The sequence below is a fragment of the Corvus kubaryi genome, unplaced genomic scaffold, assembly GCF_017639235.1.
Source record: "Corvus kubaryi isolate FWS band 111438036 unplaced genomic scaffold, C.kubaryi_AGA036_p1.0 66, whole genome shotgun sequence".
In the NCBI taxonomy this organism is placed as follows: Eukaryota; Metazoa; Chordata; class Aves; order Passeriformes; family Corvidae; genus Corvus; species Corvus kubaryi.
Genome location: NW_024582054.1, coordinates 20,559,599 through 20,578,879, shown reverse-complemented (window position 1 = coordinate 20,578,879; position 19,281 = coordinate 20,559,599). Strand labels below are relative to the sequence as shown.

The following is a 19,281-nucleotide window of genomic DNA, read 5'->3' as shown; positions in this document are numbered from 1 at the left end:
AGGCTTGGTACTGTGGCTCTGTGAGCAGAGCAGGAAGGTGTAAGGGACAGGCGGCCGGTGAGCGCACGGCAGGAGCGGGCGCTGCTCGGCGCGGTGCCGGAGAGCCGGGCCTGGGGCCGCTGCGGAGCAGGCGGCGCGTGCGCTCCCTGCGGGCACGGCCGCCGCCGCGCGGGGGCGCTCGCGGCCAGCGGCGGGTCAGCGCGCCGGCCTCCTCCCCAGCAGGGGGCGCCAGCGCGGCAGCGGGGCCTGCCCTGAGCCGCGGGGGGGCGACGGGCGCTGCGATTGGCCGGACCGGTCACGTGGGGCGGGGGCTGCGGCCGCCACAGTAAACATGGAGTCGATCTTCCACGAGCGGGTGAGTGAGGGAGCGAGTGAGGGCCGGCCGGGTCCCGCCGCCCGCCCTGCCGCCCGCCCTCCTGCCTTCGGTACAGCGCTGTCGGTTGTGGCCGTCCGGGCCGCTGAGACGGGGGAGGCGTGCGAGCTTTATCTGAGGAGCTGCCAGGGCGGTGGCTGGGCCTCCCGTCCCCGCGCTGACCGTGGGGCAGCCCCCGGGGTGCGCTCGGGCTGTGTCGGACCGGGCCGCGCGGCCCCTCCCGGGCATCCGTCCAGCCTGAGGGAGAGCCAGGGCCCTCGCGCGACGGTGCCGGTGCTTATGGCCCCTCCCAGCTGGATTGTGCCAGCCTTGCAGGAAAAGGAGAGTCAGGGCTGAGCCTCGGTGTCCGCTTCGGCATGGGGACTGTGTTGTGGGGACTGCACAAACAGATTCCACGTGTGAGGAGGTGTAGGCTGCAGCTACTTACGTTTTTTAAGAGAGAGCACGCATAGCTGAGAAATGAGTTTGAGGATAAGCAGCGGCAGGCAGGGCTGGTCCTGTGCTCTCAGACCTATCTCTTCACCGAGCTTGGTTGGGGTCGTGTAATGAGTAGGGAGTGGGAGACCTGCCAAAGAAATCTCAGTTCATAAACTATGCTTCTGTGTGCCGAGCAGTATTTCCTGGTTTGGAGGACAAATGCTTCTGTGAACTGCTGTGATTTATCCAGGTTCCCAAATATGACATACTTCTGTTTCAATGTTGTTCAAATTATAATGGGCTTTTTTTCTTGTACTTTGCCAACGTCTCTTCAACTTTATTGTGTTAATCTTAACACTAGTTCTGTTACTTTGTTTTGATGTGTGGGATTGGTTTCCTTAAGAAATCAAGTAAGATAGCTGTGTACCGTCCTTAAAAAAAATTATAAAAATTGTTCTGAAATCCATAAAATCTGGGGAGTGTTCTTTCTGAGTAGGTTTGGGTTACAAAATTTGGCAAGTGTTGTGGTGTTAAGTAGCTGCTGTTCAGAGGGTGAGTGTTGGATTTCAGTCATGATGGCCTCTGTTTCAGTGACCTTCGGTCTAGGTTTGAATATAGTTTAACAAAATGTAGTCTTTTCGTACGTGGCCTAGCTTATTGCAGTATGAAATAACGTCTTTATTACTAAGTTGCTTTCTAGTTTAATAACAAAACTGCTGAAATTGAAGTGACAAAGCATAATACATTCAAAGATACAAGGTGATGGTAATTTGTAGTTGCTACGCATTCTGGGGAAGGGGGAGTTGGCAGTCTCTCATGTGAAACATACGTGCTCCCTGGTGAGTTAGTTACACAGTTAAAAAGTTGCACCTGAATGTATTTCAAGTTGGAAGACCAAATATTTTTATTCTGTTATTATTTTAAGGAAAATCTAACTGAATCTCTGTCTTTTTGTCTTAAGGAGTATTTTTTCCCCCATCAAGTGCTGTCAAAATATTTTGAAGTGCTGCATGTTGCTGTGTCTGCACACCCCAGTTGTTTTGATAAAAAGACATGAGAAACATGGTATTTATAAAGAAAATTTAATAAAACCAAGCAATTTTTAGAGAGAAATGACAGTTGCAGAAAGTAGGATTTAAGGATGGATGGGGCTTCAGGAGTCCCTGTCTTAGAAGTTTGTCCTTTCCTTGATAAGATACAGATGAGTGAAAACACTGAAAGCAGGGCAGCAGTTTATGTCAGGAGAGGTTTTAATGAGGGGATTTCAGGTTATGGAAAAGAGGCAATATTCTCTGCAGAAAACAATGGAAGTTCATGTCAGTTAAAAACTGTAGGATCTGTTTTCTGCATTTGGCACTTAATGTGTATAGCTTTTACATATGAAAATTAAGATTTATTAATTTCAGATAATACTGTACAGATACAGAAAGGTCCTTTTCGTGAAATTAAGATGTAACCCTGTAATACAACTAATTTTCAGAAGTATTTTAGTATCCCTCTGTTTCTAAACCGGTTTCATATAATTCTGATGGGGAAACTTGTGATTGTTGAGCAGGTTCTTCTGTTACAGTTTTGTCATATGACCAGCAGTAAGGATGTGGTCCCAGAGGGACAGAAGCTGGTGTCTAGTCTTGAGTTTCTTGTTGCAGGAAGGGCGTGAGCTGGAGGAGGTTTCTGGATTCCATTGAAGCCTGGCTGTACAGCCAGTGGAGCTTTAATAACTCTTTGCTCAGCTGAGTGATGAAACCATAGGAACGTTCTGGAGTAAAGGGAATTTTGGAGGTTTCTGCTGTGGGGAGATCATGGGAGAGTTCTACATATGATTTGTATGATGCTTTTATGGAATTTTAAAGAATATTGCTCAAAGGCATACTCTTGTATTCTTAGTTTCTGTGGGTCTGGTACAAGGGAGGGATGTTCTGTATTGTTCTTGAGGGGTTTTGTTTTTAACGAAGAGCATGTATAGTAGAGTTCTTAGTGTAAATAAAAATGAAGACAAAAGAGAAAAGCAAGATTTTAAAATTTATGTTGCTTGTCTTGCACCTGGAGTTATTTGTTTAAAAAGGATTGCTTTTCATAGGAAACTGCTTTGGTTGGTTTATGTTGTGAGGTTTATTTAATGAGGCGGTATTTTATCTCTCATATGAAAATTACAGAGCCTGACATGCATTCATTCAGATTAGAGATTTTTTAAATTTGCACTCCAAAATCATGACTGACATCGTTATTTAGCTCTTTTAAAATTTGTGCTGGTGTTCTAAAAATGTTACACTATACTTCTATTATCTGTAGTATGCTGGACATGTAACAAATTATCTGAAATGGTTTTTATTTAAATGGTCTATCAATAAAAAAATATTTTCATTGCTTAATATGCTGAATTTAATTATTTTTTTCTTGTTTCCCCATCATTGTTTTCAAGATTTTCAAACTAGTGGTATGAGCTTATTTTATCTACTTCCTATATGTAAATTTCATGTGGAAAAGGAGCTTTACTGCTCCTTCAGCTGCTAATCGCTTTGCCAACAATAAGATGGAGAGCGGATTGTCAATAGCCACATCCAGAAGGGAAGAAAAGTTAAAAAATAATGAGAGTGTCTGTTACAGAACGTGCTTGCTACTAGGAAGTAGATATCTAAACTGTTTGATTTTCATGTATTGATGATTTGAAGAAGATAGAATCCATTGTTCTGATGGTTGCAGAATCTCTGTGTGATTTTTTGGGTCATTGGCAATTTTTATGGTGTTTTCAAAAACAATTTTTACATGAAATTTATTTCCTTTGAGGAAATAAAGTAGTATGCATGTTAGGTTTTTTCCCTTCAAGTGGATGGGAGGGTTGTATTCTATAGCTTGCAGTGTAATGCATTGAAAGAATATATGGTATTCTGCATGAGTGGGGGGGGGGGGCAGGAAATTTGCCAGAATGAAATGGCTGAGTCATTTTACAGAGTTTACATTAACCTGATTTTCTTCTCTTTTTTTCCCCTTTTTTTTTTTCTTATCATTGATATTTTTTTCTCTTCCACAATTAGCAAGAGGGCTCATTGTGTGCTCAACATTGTCTGAATAATTTGCTGCAAGGAGAATACTTTAGTCCTGTTGAGTTATCCTCTATTGCACAGCAGTTGGATGAGGAAGAAAGGATGAGAATGGCAGAGGGAGGAGTATCTAGTGAAGAATACAGAACATTTTTACAGGTAAAATCATCTTCATTTGAGGTTGCTTGATATTTGCCTGAAATGTAATATTGTCTGGCACAGACCTGCTAGTCTTGTGTAGCTAGACAAGGTTAATTTTCTAGTGCTAAAGCTTTTTAGATTTATAGGCCTTTTCATTCATGCATCTTGGATGTGTCATTTTCAAGTGTTACTAGTACAGCTTTACAATAATTCAACAAAAAGCTACATTACCTTCATCTTACAAGTAGGAAGATCAGGCATGATCAGGAGGATCAGTATCAGTAAGCAACTGTCAGACAGGAACAGAAATTCCCATGTCTGTCTGCCCTTTAAGCACTGAACATCTCTAAAGGTTTGAGTTTTAAATTAACATGCCTATTTTGGGCATTGTAATCAGCCTTACAGACAAGGACATAAGTTGTTGCTTTAAGAATCTGCAGTTACATTTATTTTCAAAATTCAATTATTTTTGACCTTTTATGCTTACACCATTTTTCCCTTTTCTCCCTCCCAACCTCACTTCAAGCAGCAGCCTTCTGTAAATATGGATGATAGTGGATTCTTCTCAATTCAAGTAAGCACAGCTCTCCTCTGACACCATTTCCTGTTTATGCAATATATGTTCTCCTCTATAATTTAAATGGCATTGAGCTTTTTCATCTAGTTACCAGTTTATGGGCTTAATGGGATTAAGTGCTGGACTTCCAAGTGTTCAGTGTTTTCCATTAAGAGCAGTGACTTGCAGTTCTTCAGTTCATGGGCCCTCAAACACATAGGAGAAGCATGGATTCCAGAACTGTGAAATGACATCTGCTGGCAATAAGCTTGACTTCTAAGCTGTTTCTTATGGGCACTTCAGGTGTAGACCTCGGTTCCTACAGACTGCAGTTTAAAAAGCAGAATTCAGATTGCTTTCTCAAGTTAGAGACTGGAAGGCCCTTGGCAATGCTTACAGGGTTATCACAGTGATCTGCAGATTTTTCTTAGGTTTTTTGATTTTGTTTTTTTAGGGCTGTAGGGGTAAAGTAATTAATAATAAATACTTAAACCAAAACAACAACAAAAAAAGCTTTGAACACCAAATTGGGGCTTGTGTCTAGATTAGAGCTCTAGGCATCTTTGGCTGTCTCCCAAGCTTTCAGTGGTGCTTGCCGATGCTCCAGACTTCTTCAAGAGCCTCTCTTCATTATGGCAGACAAGGCTGTTTTTCTATTTAGCAAGAAACCATTAACAGTTTGGCTTTCTTTCTATCACTGATTGGGCTGCTTCAGTAGCTGAAAAAATGCTTCCTTGTTCTACTTCTTTGTCCTGTCATTGCTTTGCCATTTGCTGCGCAGTTGGCATGCTGAAAGGAAGTTGAATTGTTAACTTAAAAATTCTTACAGTGTTATTTTGTGTAGCTTTAAACAGTTTTTGTAAAAGAGTTGGTGCTCAGATCAATAAACTGATCCTGTGATAATCCAGTGGTACAAAATTTCCAATAGTTACTGTGAAGAAAGATTGAGATTGTATGGGGCGGAAGGAAAGTAAGGGCAGAGCAGTGCATTGCAAGTAGAGAGATGACAGCTTAGGAAGTGTCTATGGAAGGTGAAATTACACCTTTGTTTGGGGGAGTAAACTCATTAACAAGGCTGAGTTAAATCTTAGTTTTGTTACTTCTCCTTAGGTAAGATGAGAGTGTTACGTTGCATGTAGATTCATGACAGCTGCATTTTGAGTAATGTGATTCCTAGGTTTCCTGGCAATGTTTTGAAATCTAAGTTTTATGAAAACAGTATAATTGTTTAGTGTAGCTAAGATGGTTGCATTGCTTGAATTTAGATTTGAACTAGTTTGACTCACGAAAAGTGTTATTTTTTGACAGGTTATAAGCAATGCCTTGAAAGTGTGGGGTTTAGAACTAATCCTCTTCAACAGCCCAGAATATCAGAGACTTGGGATCGATCCTATGTAAGACTTTTAATCTATGATTTAAATAATGTTTCTTTAAAATTGCTGTTTCAAGCTGTGCTGCATTTTGATGTTTGTATTATCCCCTGACTTGGACTTTTTGTTTTGTTTTGGGGGTGCATGAGAACATCTGTCCTCTTTGCCTTCATGATATTTTAGTATCTGTGGCATCACAGGTATATGGAAATTTCAGTGATATTGACAACTTCCTAAATATTATAAAAGCAGTATGAGTATTCGGTAATGTAACATAAATGGTTGTATTACTGAAACTTTATTATTATATAAGTTCGAATTAGTGATAACATCTTAAACATTATTATGTACTCTGATTTTAGAGTATTTAATTTTATTTATACCTTTTGTTTTTCTTTTTACAGAAATGAAAAATCATTTATTTGTAATTATAAGGAACACTGGTTTACAGTTCGAAAGTTAGGAAAACAGGTGACACTGTCTTTTTTTATTTTAAAATTTACTTCAGAAATGGGTGTGGAAAAGTGGTTGCAAGTAGATTGTGCTTCCCTTTTGAAGCTTTTGCTGCAGTTTGGTTTAATAGTATCCCATATTTTTTAAAAAAAGTAAATGTTTGTTTTATTACAAAAATGCCAGGCAGGTCATTGTTAATGTTAGCCTGGGGAAAGATGGTAGTATCAATTCCCTTGTGAATCTGTCCTGTAGAGAGCTGCAGCTCTGGTAGAGTCTTATGTGACTTCTTAGACTACTTTCTTTTTTTTTTTCTGCATGAAGTACTGAAGAAAAATTGTTTGAGGGGTGGGAGGGAGTAGGGAATCCTGAACAAGGATTGGGATCCCTACAGAATGCAAACTTATTTTACTACAATAAGTTACTGACATGGTAAAATAATTTTGTTTGTTTAAATAGGCAGTAGATATAAGGAAAAGTTCAAAGTTTTGATGGATAATAATGGATACTCAGAAGACTATCCATTAGAATGAGGGTTGGGAAAGTAGAATCACAACTTTGTAGTATTATATAAAACTTTGAAACAATTGTATTCTGAGCAGGAAATAGTTATTAAAGGTAAGGGATGGCCATGTTAGTATGTGGTACCTATGTACCAACTCAGTTCATATCCATGTCCCTTACAGCACCAATGCAGTGTTTTATTTCAGTAGCCAGTCATTGTTCTGGATCATACTTCATAAGCTTTTATACAACATGAGCTGATTTGGTGTTTGGTTTTTTTTAGGGCTTTTTTTCATAGAAAACATTCATGGAAAACAGCTTTTAGATTCTGTAATAGTGGGACAGGGGTCTCTTTGCCCATTCGGTTCATTTTTGTAAGTTCTGGCTATTTATGTTGTCATCCAGATTTAAAAAAATAAAGAAAAATCACCCATGAATGAGAAAACTAAACTCTACTGTTCTGCTTTAGTTTAAAAGTATGGGTAATGTTTACAGACAATTTTTGTTTATTTGATATCAAAAAGGCTGGATTTTTTTTTTTTAATTATTGAAGTGCTCCTTATTATACAATGCAACCGTGTTGGGTGGAATTTTATGAGAGAGCATTCTAACCCAAAGCATTCTAAGTTGGAGGGGAGATGTCTTTTGTCTTTTTGTATGTGTGGCCTGTAACCACATGAAGACAATACTAAATTTCTGTTATCTAGAGGATAATGAGAAGATTTGACAAAATAGGTGGACTTAGATTTATTTGACCTGCTTCTCTTCTGTTACAGTTAAAGCAAATTAGTTTCACAAAACTTTCTCCTCCATAATGTCTTTTAAAAGTTGCCATAGTCTGTCCATCATATTTTTTACCCAACTTTTTATTTCTGTGTTTTTCTACACTGTTGGTCTTCTTACCCATTCCTAGTGGCAAAGAGTGTTTTTGGCAAACTGATTGCATGACAGGGTGGTAGATAGTAATTTATATTATTGTATGGGCCTGGCTGCAAGTGTATGGGTGCATATATGGAGGTTTGGGTAGATTAGTGCATTTCTGTGAGGATGGAGATAGAATTCTCCTTCTTCTATCTCAAATGGTGCTTCCTGGTTAAAAATGGATAATATTGAATGAGGAGGTCTAAAAAAAAGTTCTTCAGCTTCATTGATGTATATGGGGGTTTAAGGGTGGAATATTTTGTTTCACATTGAATGTATTTTCTCTCTAGAAGTTTTATGTAAGTATAATACTGTTTCTCTCTTAGAAGTATTATAAATTACTAGTTATGGTCTTTGGGGAACTAGAAATGAGTTGTGTAGGTTTATATGAAGTGTCCCTTCTTGTAATATAGTGCTGTACTCTCAGCGTATTAAATTTGAGTAAATTTTTCTTCATTTTTAAGTTTAAAAATTATCTGAGAGAAGGGTAAACACTAGTTTTCAGCTTCACCTGCTATTAAAGGTGGAATGTTCAATGAAAGTATTTAATGGAAGTAATGTCTATTTCCTGTATCTATTAATTTCTTAACACACAGCATTAACTGATGATGGGTTTCTTGCTTCATTAGTTTCAGGTTTAAAACTAGGATTAATCAGAATTTTAGAATGATGTCTGAAATAAATCAAAATACAATGGTTAAGGATTATCTGTTTTACTGTGTTTCCCTGGTACCAGTATTCAGTAATGGGAGAGAGCATGTGGTAATTTCCACACTTCAGATGTCCTGTTAGAGTATTTGAAGGGTAACCTTTACCAGTATAGGTATTATGCTTCAAAAAACTTTTATTTGGTAATTTATTTTAATAGATTTATTTGGATATTCCATAATAGAAAATTACCACAATGTACAGGAATGGATTACCGAGTAATCTTCATGCTAATTTGTTCTCTCAACCTTCTTTTTTTCTTAATTACAGTGGTTTAACTTGAACTCTCTCTTGATGGGTCCAGAACTAATATCAGATACATATCTTGCACTTTTCTTGGCTCAATTACAACAGGAAGGTAATAGTAACTTGCAGATGTTAAATCTCATTAATTAAAAGTAGGTAATAACCATTATTTCTTAGAACTTACGTATTCAGTTAACTACCCTTAGTTTTATGATTGAAATAGTGAAATAACCCAACTCCTTATAATGAAAGGTGGAGTCTTACATCTTAAGTTGCACATGATTGTATTCCATATAGTGTGCATTTTAGAGTGTTTATATCTGCACTTTAGTGCTGTAGACTTATGATTTCTTTTTCTCAGGTTATTCCATATTTGTAGTAAAAGGTGACCTGCCAGACTGTGAGGCTGATCAGCTACTGCAGATGATTCGGGTACAGCAGATGCAGCGACCAAAACTGATTGGAGAAGAGGCAGCACAGTCAAGAGATCAGAGGTAAGGTAAATAAAGATTTTATTTTGATAATGTTCCGTATGATTGATTTGCAATTTGGAAGTAATAAGAAGTACATTTAGTTCAATGTTTACTGCTGTTGCACACAGTAAAAGCAAGCTGATTGGCAACAAATGGTGTATTTTTAAGTGGGTAAAAGCTGCCTTAATAAGGATTCCAGTCTTTCCATTGAGTCTAATGTGCATAAGCATATTATACTGCAGATTTTTGACTTGGGGAGGAAAATGGGTTAGCATATCTGATAAACTACTGTTAATAGTAATTATTCTATAATTCAGACTGGTTTGTGCATTCCGTCATAAGTAGAAAAGAATGAGAAACTGATCTCTGATTTCCACATCATATGAATCATTCAGCCTTCCCTTTTGGAATAATTTTGCTGTAACATTGTGGTGCTGCTCATTTTTGGTGCATTCTGCTAATACAAAACATCGTTGAAAGCATAGAAAGTACTACTTCTGCAATGATTTCATTGAAGTTGCATAGCGAACAAATTGCATACTGATAAAAAGGCTTAAGGCTTCTCAGAGGAATTCATTATTTTTCCGCTTTGTAAAGTTAAACTGATGTTGTAAATCGGTGGAATGATTGGCAGTAACATAGAAAGTGTGTACAGTTTACATGGGTTGCTTTAGTGTGGTCTTCCAGGCCTCCTGAGAAGGAGACCATATGCACCATTTTCTGCTGGTATAACTGTTTCAATAGCAGTAGGTTTGAATAACATGTATCATGGCTTTTTGTGGGCTTATAATTTTTGATGATTTACTATCTAACAGCTTCTTGACACCATGTGCATTGTTTTAGAGTGCAGTATGTGGCAAATATATGTTAAGGTTGCACTGCAGTTGCTTGCAGCCCTTTTTGTGCTTTTTCATTTTTCAGGAAAATATTTGTTTATATAACAGACTTTCACAGGAGAAATATTTTTTCCAAACTTAAACCTAGAGTTAAATCAGCAGAACATACTAATTTTAAACCTCATGATAAAACCTAATGTGATTTCTGTCTGAATTTTGCGATGAATGTATGGATTTCACAGGCTACCCAGAAGTGATGTGGACCAAGGAATAGAAGTTAACCATCCCTTTGATGGAACAGGCATGTTAGACGAAGATGAAGAGAATTTTCAGAGAGCCCTAGCTCTAAGTAGGCAGGAAATTGATATGGAGGATGAAGAAGCTGATCTTCGCAGAGCCATTCAGCTCAGCATGCAAGGTGCAGTGCTCATCTAAATTTCTTACAGTTGCTTGTGTTGCTTATGCTTTAAGCAACTACTGGAATCAGTTTGTCAGGCGCTCTTTCCAGCATGCGTCAAGCTCTCTGGAAAGACTGGTTTTAGGCATGGAAGGACAATCCAGAATTGCCTGTAGCCATCTCCCTTCTGCCTTTTGAAAAGTTGTAACTTACATGTTGGCATTGATTATTAGGAAAGAAGAACGAATTGGCAAAGGGTGGCAGGAGGAAAGGGAAACAGTTCTAAGGTGAGAAGGAAAGAGAGTATCAGGCAAAGTTACTCTAGGTGCTTAGCTCTCCAACAAGTCTCTTTCTTCTTCTCCTCAAGTTTGAAGACATTTTTTAAGCTGTATTTAATTTACTAACTTCATTTTACTATAATTAGTAGGATATGGCATGTTCTGGTTTTAGGTAGCCGTCGAAGTGAGCTCTCAGGCTCATTACCACAGAATGTTCCTCAGTCGTCGCACAGCAGTCAGACAGACTCCCTTTCCTCAGAAGAACTGCGAAGGAGAAGACAAGCATATTTTGAAAAGTAAAGTAGCTGATAGAAAACTGCATGTGGAAGTACATGTTGTATTTTTCAGTGCTTTTTGGGGTGTGAATGGGTTTCTTACTAAGGTCCAGCACACCTTTTCTGTCTTAACATGATTTCCTAACATAATAATGCAGTAGTCTTGCTGCTACTGGAAGTCTTGTGAGGAAAGAAAACAAAACATACATTATAGAAGTATTTTAAATGAAATCCTGTAAATTTCTGCAATTACCTTCCCAACAAGAAGTATTATTTCTCTAAGACTTTGCTTCTGGTAGTGATGCTTCTCATGTGCATCACACAAAAGCATTGTACGTATTTTATGTTGCTGTTCTGGTGTACCTTCTTAATACATAAGTTGGGTTATTGTAGTTTTTCCTGATCTCGGTCTTACAGTAATGGAGGAAATAAAGACCAGGGAGAAATGGTATGGATGGGAGGAGTTAGACCTGGCATGATAGGATAAGAATGCAGAGCTTCCAAATCCTGGGAAAATAGTCATGTGGCTTGGAGTGTAATACTGGGAAGATAGGTGTCTGAAGGTTAGCAGGGTGAAATGATGAAAGAGATTTTGGGCACAGGGGTGTTACTGTACCAAACAGCTTCTACTTCTGACTCTTGGCCTTCCTTGCAATGAAATGAACTCAATTCAGGTCTCATACTGATGTTAATCTTATTCTCTTATAAATTTATAACACTTTCAGACAGCAACAACAGCTACAGCGGCAAGATCAGACCCCAAACCTACAGGATAAGGCAACTGTCAGCTCAAGCACTCCAGAAGCTGGCCCAGGTATTGTTTTTTAAACTTACATCCAACGCTGAAATGTGTCCTTTTTATCTTTGTATTGTTTCTTAATTTTCCTTGTCTGCCTACTTTGTCACTTCAGCAGCCATTCCGACTGCGTATCACAGCTGTTACTGTACTGGCAGTGAAGGAAAGGATCACTTTCCTGAAAAGCCTGTTTCCCTTTGAATGGCAATATTCTGTTTCAAAGTGAAGAGCATTGCTAGCAGACCACTTGAGTTCTAGCTTTGCTTTTTGTTGTTTTGTTTGTCTTGAGCATTACAAATTGGAATCTTTGATGGTATTTGTGCCAACTATGTGTTTTCTAAATTACTTTTAAAGTTGTATGACAACTTGGAGTAATATCTGACAAAATTATTGGAACCAGTTTTCAGAAGAACATGTGTAGACCTTACCAGTGTTAGGTATTGATGATCCAGAATTGGTGTGTATGGTTGCAAACTGCCTTTTGTCAGTAAAAAACTATTTGCAAAATGTTCAGTGATTATAATAACAAAGCCAGTTTTGTGGGTGGGGTGGGAAAAGGGGGGTGTGGACAAAAGAAACAACAAAAACATTTAACTGAGATTAAGAACTGTGAATTTATTACAGCTTGTATGCATTTATTGTCTTTAGGAGGTGATATGAGCGAAGAAGACATGCTTCAAGCAGCCATGAATATGTCTCTGGAGTCTGTTAGAAACCACTTGAATTCAGAAGAGGAGAAATAACATCATTATTCCCCTCGTATTGTCAAAATGCTAAGTCTCCATTAAAATTCTACTGTGTGAATGTTGCACAAACAGGGTTCATTTCAGAGTTCTGGAAGCAGGAATGAAAGGGGGGCTGCTGGAGGTCAGTTTAGAGAGGGTCTGCAAATACAAAAAAGATTGCACTAATTTAGAGAACTGTAGCACTCCTACTACAAAACATCTACTCACAAGAGTAGTGTTGTTAAAATTAATAGAACTGTTCACACAAACAAAATTAGACAAGGGTAGCAGCTGTAACTTGCATTTAAAAAACAAGTTTAAATTGTTTTGAAGAATTCTATAGAAGATACAAATGATGCTGAAAACAGCATCAACTGATTTTCTTCAGTACTAATGGAAAAACAGATACGAGTAGTAAGTTATGCGCATAAATTCTTTTTAATAGATCACTCTAAAATGGGGAGAGTAATTAAGTTCCATTCATCTTAAATTATTTATCTTGTGATTGTTTATTATTAATGACTTAATGTCAACTTTTTGATCCTGCTGTCCACTTCTGAAATGATCCATTCTGCAGGAGAAACAAGAATCCCTAAATTTAATGCTTTTCAATTCAAGACAAAATTTTCAGTGTATTGTTGATTATCATGTTATTCCTGAGTCTTTCAGTGATTTCTGACTTCTTAACAGTTTTTGGTTTTAATTCCAATTGTAAAATTTTAGGTTCATGTTTAACATACTGCCTTTTAGCAGATAACTTGCCTTATTTGGCTTGGGGTTTTTTGTAGTTCTTGTTTGTTTTTAATTATTGTATTCTTATGTTCTTTCTTGTTAAGCCACTGTATTTTTACTACAAAAGCAGCATATACTCAATTGGGTTGAACAGGTTTTCTTTTCTACCTCTTCCAGAGTCTTTTCCTCTTCAAGCTCAACCCTTCATTCTGGCCTTTCAGTATGAAAGAGCTGTAACGGAGTCTAGGAGAAAGTAGGAGGGGATTTAGGTGCCATAAAGTCAGTGCCACACACGAGGTGCATTCCTGCAGTCTGAAATGACCCCTGTGCAAGTAGCTCTTTTAAGAATGAATATTTATGCCTGTGTGGATGTTCTTTCTGAAATGCTTTCTATGAGTGTCTGTCAGAATGTTGCAGTTTTTTCAGGAATGGCCTTTATTCACGCACCTTAAAATTTTTTATTATGCTGTTTCTGATCCTGAGAAAAATTGGGAAGTGCAAAGTATGTGAGAGAGCTTATGGTATGGATTGTAAGACATTTGCTTTGATATCCAGGATGAATGTGTAACAGGGTGACCAAACCTGACTTTGAACTTCAGTGCAACAAAAGAGAGATGTTTCATTTTCCTAAATGGTGCTTGAAATACAAATTCTGTTTACATATAAATTATATGGAAATATGTTGTAGATAGAGTATATAAGCTGTAGTCCAGTTAAAGCATTAACAGTTAGCACAGGCATTCTAAGAATCTTTCAAAAATAACCCCAAATTTCTTTATCAAAATACTTCGAAGTTACATCTTTGCACAACAGTAACATTTAATTAAAATTAGTAGGAAATTAATGGTAGTTAGATGGAAATACACATTCAGCATCAAGTAGTACTGTACATGAAAGGGCTCTTACCTCTCAGTAAAGATTTGTTTACAGCAATGGTTTCCTGATCGCTTAGGCTATTATTATATCATACATAATTGGGCTAAATTTTGGTTTTCTTATCTGTGTGCTGGATTTTCACCAATGTCACCAGAACCACTGGTTTGTGTTACACAATATGGATTATGACATGAGACAGCACTACTTTTTAAAAACTGCATTTTGTCTTTTTCAAATAATAGTCATGCACATTATAATTATTTGTAATGTGTTAAATTAATATAGCTGAAAAGTGACTTTAAAAGTCCATCTGTGTGTATGCCATTTTGAAATGCTATACTTTTCAGGATGTGATTTTCTGCTTTCAGTTTGAAATTTCTATGAAACTGAAATGAAGAAAGGTGTCTAAAGCACTAAATTTTTTTTTTTTCTCATCTGTCAATTAACCACAGCTTAATTTTCCTTTTTTGGTTGTGCCATAAACTAATTCTGAAATAAGAGTCATTTTTATAAATAGGTGTAGACTGGCAATCTGATGCCAGTACTTGGAACTCAGACCTTTTATCCTCTATTATGAAAATATAATCAAAATGTATTATTTCTATAGCTCTAGCAGCCCTATATAAAAAAAAAAAATCTCAGCCCCTTAAATCTCATTGACTAACCCAGGCCAGCTACATGATTTTATAATCACTAAAACATGCAGGCTTGCTGTTGAACTTTCATGTCACATCAAAAGTCACTTACCATTAACCCAGCCAAGTCCACCACTAAATGTCATGGTCCTAAGCACCACAGCTACACCTCTTTTAAATAGCTCCAGGGAGGGAGGACTCAACCACTTGCCTGGGCAGCCTGTTCCAATGGTGGACAACCCTTTCAGTGAAGAAATACTTCCTGACCTGAACCTCCCCTGGTGCAAATTGAGGCCATTTCCTCTCATCTTGTCACTTGCTACCTGGGAGATGAGGCTGACACCCACCTCACTACAACCTCCTTTCAGGACTTGAAGGGAGTGACAGGGTCTCTATTTGAACTGTACCTAAGGAAAAGACTAATACTAGTTGCTGACAGTACATATTTTATAACCCAGGTCCCAGGTTCAAAATGTCTGGACCTGCCAAGACACTGTCAATAAAACACTGATGTCATTTTTTGGTGTGCATTCTTTCAGTGGTAAACAGTTCTCAATGTGGCTTAACTACGCTTCTAAGGTGTTTACTAATTTAGAGCATCCTCCTGGTGTTATCTACCCTGTCAAGCTGAAGGGTTGGGTTTTTTTCCATGTTACAGCTTTAGGCCAAAGTCCATTGTAAGGGAGCAGACATTGATTTTTTTTTTGATTTTTAAAATTTTTTTTTAATTACAAAATTATATTCGAGGGAATTTCAGACTTCATTCATTCAACAGATTTTTACTGTTTTCCAGTGAATGGTCCATGTGACATAATTTATGGTTTTCTGCCAGTAGAAATCAAAGGAGCAGGGGGAGTGAGTGATACAAGAAATATCTTCCAAAATTACTGCTCTAAGTATAATTCTGCAAACTCCTTTCATGGTCTTACAGTGAGGGCAGGAGGAAAGAGTTGTAATGCAGTCATGCTTGTATGCAGTTCTTGTTAGGCGCAGCAGGTACAAATATGAGCTGTTTAAATGCTTACATTTTTCTAGACTTGAAACTAATCTGTTACAATTCTGGCGTACTTTAACATTTGGTCTTCCTGTGCCCTTCAAAAAACTGCAGCAAATTTAAGTGTGATTTTCAGCTAAGGTACTCTTCTTACTTGTCATACTTTATTCCTTTGCAGACTACTTGAAAATAACCAGTACAAATTTAAATCTATGATGTGTTTTAATGTTGGACTATTGCTTCTATTACAAACTTACAGAATGGTAGGGGGGTTAAAATGGTTTCTGCGGGTATCTAGTAGACAAATATCATTTGCAAGCTGCTCTGTCTTTTACAAAATCGACAGGTTTTAAAGATGAACAAGAACATGTTACAGTTCTAAAATGTGAAATTTTCTAGAATTAATTATTGGTTCAAATAATGATGAAAACATAAAAATGGTGGCCTTTATACTGAAAAATACAGTATAGGGGAATGGGATCAGAGAACTAGAACTCTAGTTACAATACTTATAATACTTACAAAGAAGTATTATTTTGCAATTCGTGTTACCGGCACATCACTTTTAAAGGATTGAAATAAGAATTCAAGGAGAAGAAAAATTGATGTGGAAACTTTTTTTAAGGGCTTAGGTAGAAAATTATGTTGTTCGCTTGGTAAGCCATTACTGTCTTGTATAAAACAAACTTAAGTCCTGGAAAATCTTTAATTCACAAATCATTACAAAAAAGAAGGAAAAGAAGTCTAACAGGTAATATGTACATATCTATTCCATACACACAGAATCATTTGTTCAAGTGAAAATAATACTTACTACATTCAAACTGGCTTGGTCCAAATACTCAATTCTTCAATGTAGAATTAGTAGCTTTGTCTCGTATCCAGGTTTTCATCTTAAAAGCAGGAGTTCTTTTGCAATAAACTTTTCTAATCTTCATACACACATTTTGCCTTATTTACATTTCAGAGATGGAGGGAATGGTGTAGTATTTAACTTGCCGTAGTCACCTCCTTCCCCAGTTACAGTTCTTCAGACAGTTAGTATGTGTGACTTTTCAACTGCTTTTACCAAATCAAAATATTTATACATTATTTTCTTTGTTAAGAAAAATAATTATAACTACACTTTTCTTTTAATCTCCCCCCATCCTCAGTACAGGCACTGTGTGAATTCAGGACGGGACTTTTTTATAAGAGTTTGAACAAAGGGATGTAATATTTAAATGCCATTGTCCAAAAGCAAAATGAAAAAAAAACAAGGTAAAAACCTTGATCTTGTCTTTAAAGCATGTAAGCATTGATAAAATTTTATTTTTTGCTACATGAAAACCCCTGTGTACAAATCAGGGTAGAGTTAGGATTTTGTAAGGGAATAATTTTTTTCATCTCTTGCCTAATAGTTGTGTATTTTAGAAATCATTTTCAGTAATAGATTTTTTTGTCAAGACTGTTTTCATATCACATCTTTGGCTCTGGATTCCTGTATAATTTTTGTCTATTTTGTGTATATAAAGCATAGAATACTGAAAAGATTTTAAAAGGGAAAGCTGAAATGCTTTGTCATTGTTTTGACTGGAAAATGGCAGCACTGTTCGGTATTTTGAAAATGCTCTCCAAATAGGCATGAATATATATGGTTGTATTTGATATCACTTTTTTAAATAAATATGATTATAGCTTCTAATGTTTCTCTTGTGTTTGCACATGTGCTTTCCTGTATGTGCAGATTGGGCACAGACTCATCAAACATTGAAATCTCATCCCTGGTATCAGTGGGCTTTGCACCAGAGGTGTGTAGACATCAGCAGTGGGGTAGTTTTCCATTGCTGACATTTCATCATCTGATGTCTTTGCATCTGTTGATACTCCAAAAGTTGTGTAAAGAGGCTCCTGTTAAGGAAGGAAGTTGGTGCCAATTATAGTTATGTTACATCTTTAAAAATTGTATGCTTTGTAATTTTTAAAGTAAGATACAGTTTCCTCCCTTGCTGCCAGGATACTCACTCTTTTTGTGCATTGCTTTTGTAGCTTAGTCAAAACAGAGTATACTGGATGATTTGTGTGCCCTTATTAACAGTGGATGAAGTCAGACAGCTAAAAAAATTACTTGCAATGCTAAATAGTCAGTTTCTAGTTTCGCAGGAGTAGTAATTAAAAAGAGTGGACAAGAAGCCTTCTGTGCTACTTTATTGACTACATGCCTTACTTGGCATTATAAAATTACCTACAATAGAAGACATTTTTATCATCCCTAAATATTTTAAACATCTGCAGGATGTCCCTGGTCTTTGTTGAAAAAATGCTAGGAGAGTTTCCCATAAAGATTATTTAGCCCAACACTAAATGATACATCTTTACTGTCATGAGGACCCATATGGGTTTTGTTAAACCAATGATAAGGGGTCTTTTGAGCATTGTAAACTTTTCATCTCCATTAAACCCAATATTGCAAATTAATAATACTGATAAAGATTTATCTACATTCCATGCTACGTCACAGCACTAGTACTTCCTACAATTTTAATGCCTCTTTTTTTTCAGCCAGAAATGAATTTGAAGTGGTGTATGATTGGTTTTATTATGGATAATTGTAAGGGTGGCAAGTATGCCATTAAATCAATATACTAGTAAAATCAGGTATAAACCTGATAGAAGAATTGTTCAGTGAAGAAGAGTGAGAACAATCTTTATTGGAGAACTTTTAACTTCTAAACTCCTGGACCATACACCATGCCCAGCCTTAGGGTTGCCTGTGAGTGACAGAGGACAGTAAAGCTAAAAGGTAATACAGTATTGCAGGCCAGCGGTCAACCCTTCACCAAGGCTCTGCAAGATACTGTTTGGGAAGCAACAAGCAGATTGTTCCCCATCTGGCTCGTTATGTTTGCCAGCTTGTAACTCTAGAGCATGTGTTCTGTGCCTGCTGCATTCTCAGACCTCTAAAAATCTAAGATTTCACCTGTGAAATGCTCTCCTCAGCTTCATTTTGCCGTTGATGTGGTGCTTTAATTACGCATCTTTTTATGTAGTTGTCAATTTGAAACGGGCAATGAGCCAACTGCCCTGTATTTTATTCCCGGTATGCACATTTTTTTATAGCAGTATCATTCTGACTGATACAAAACTGCTTTTTTTCTGCACAGTGCAGTACTCCTTGTAGTCCCAAATAATTTTAAATACCTCGCTTGATCAAAAAGAATTTTGAATTGGACCAGCGTTGGAGTTCTGGCTGGAAATCCAATCAAGAATCACAGAAGAGACCACAGTAGGTCATCTGGTCCAACCTCCCTGCTCAAGCAGGGTGATCCCAGAGCACATTGCACAGAATTCAGATGATTCCTGGATACCTCCAGTGAGGGAGACTGCACAGCCTCTCTGGGCAATCTGTTCCAGTGTGCAGTCACTGCACAGTAAACAAGTTCTTCCTGATATTCAGGTGGATCTTCCTGTGCAGCACTTTCTGCCCGTTGCAGAAACGTTGTCCTGTTGCTGGGAACCACCGAGAAGAGCCTGATCCAGCCTCTTGGCACCTCTCCT

The 19,281-nt window shown here is 37.6% G+C and overlaps 1 protein-coding gene across 1 annotated transcript; it reads left to right on the top strand.

Moving 5' to 3' along the window:
• Positions 1–258: 258 nt before the first annotated feature.
• Positions 259–17,432, top strand: ATXN3 (ataxin 3). Its single transcript, XM_042047792.1, has 11 exons — positions 259–355; positions 3,826–3,990; positions 4,502–4,546; positions 5,837–5,922; positions 6,303–6,369; positions 8,752–8,839; positions 9,089–9,221; positions 10,279–10,454; positions 10,884–11,007; positions 11,712–11,800; positions 12,431–17,432. The coding sequence occupies exons 1-11, from the start codon at positions 332–334 to the stop codon at positions 12,523–12,525; spliced, it is 1,092 nt and encodes a 363-aa protein (XP_041903726.1). The 5' UTR covers positions 259–331; the 3' UTR covers positions 12,526–17,432.
• The last annotated feature ends 1,849 nt before the right edge of the window (positions 17,433–19,281 follow it).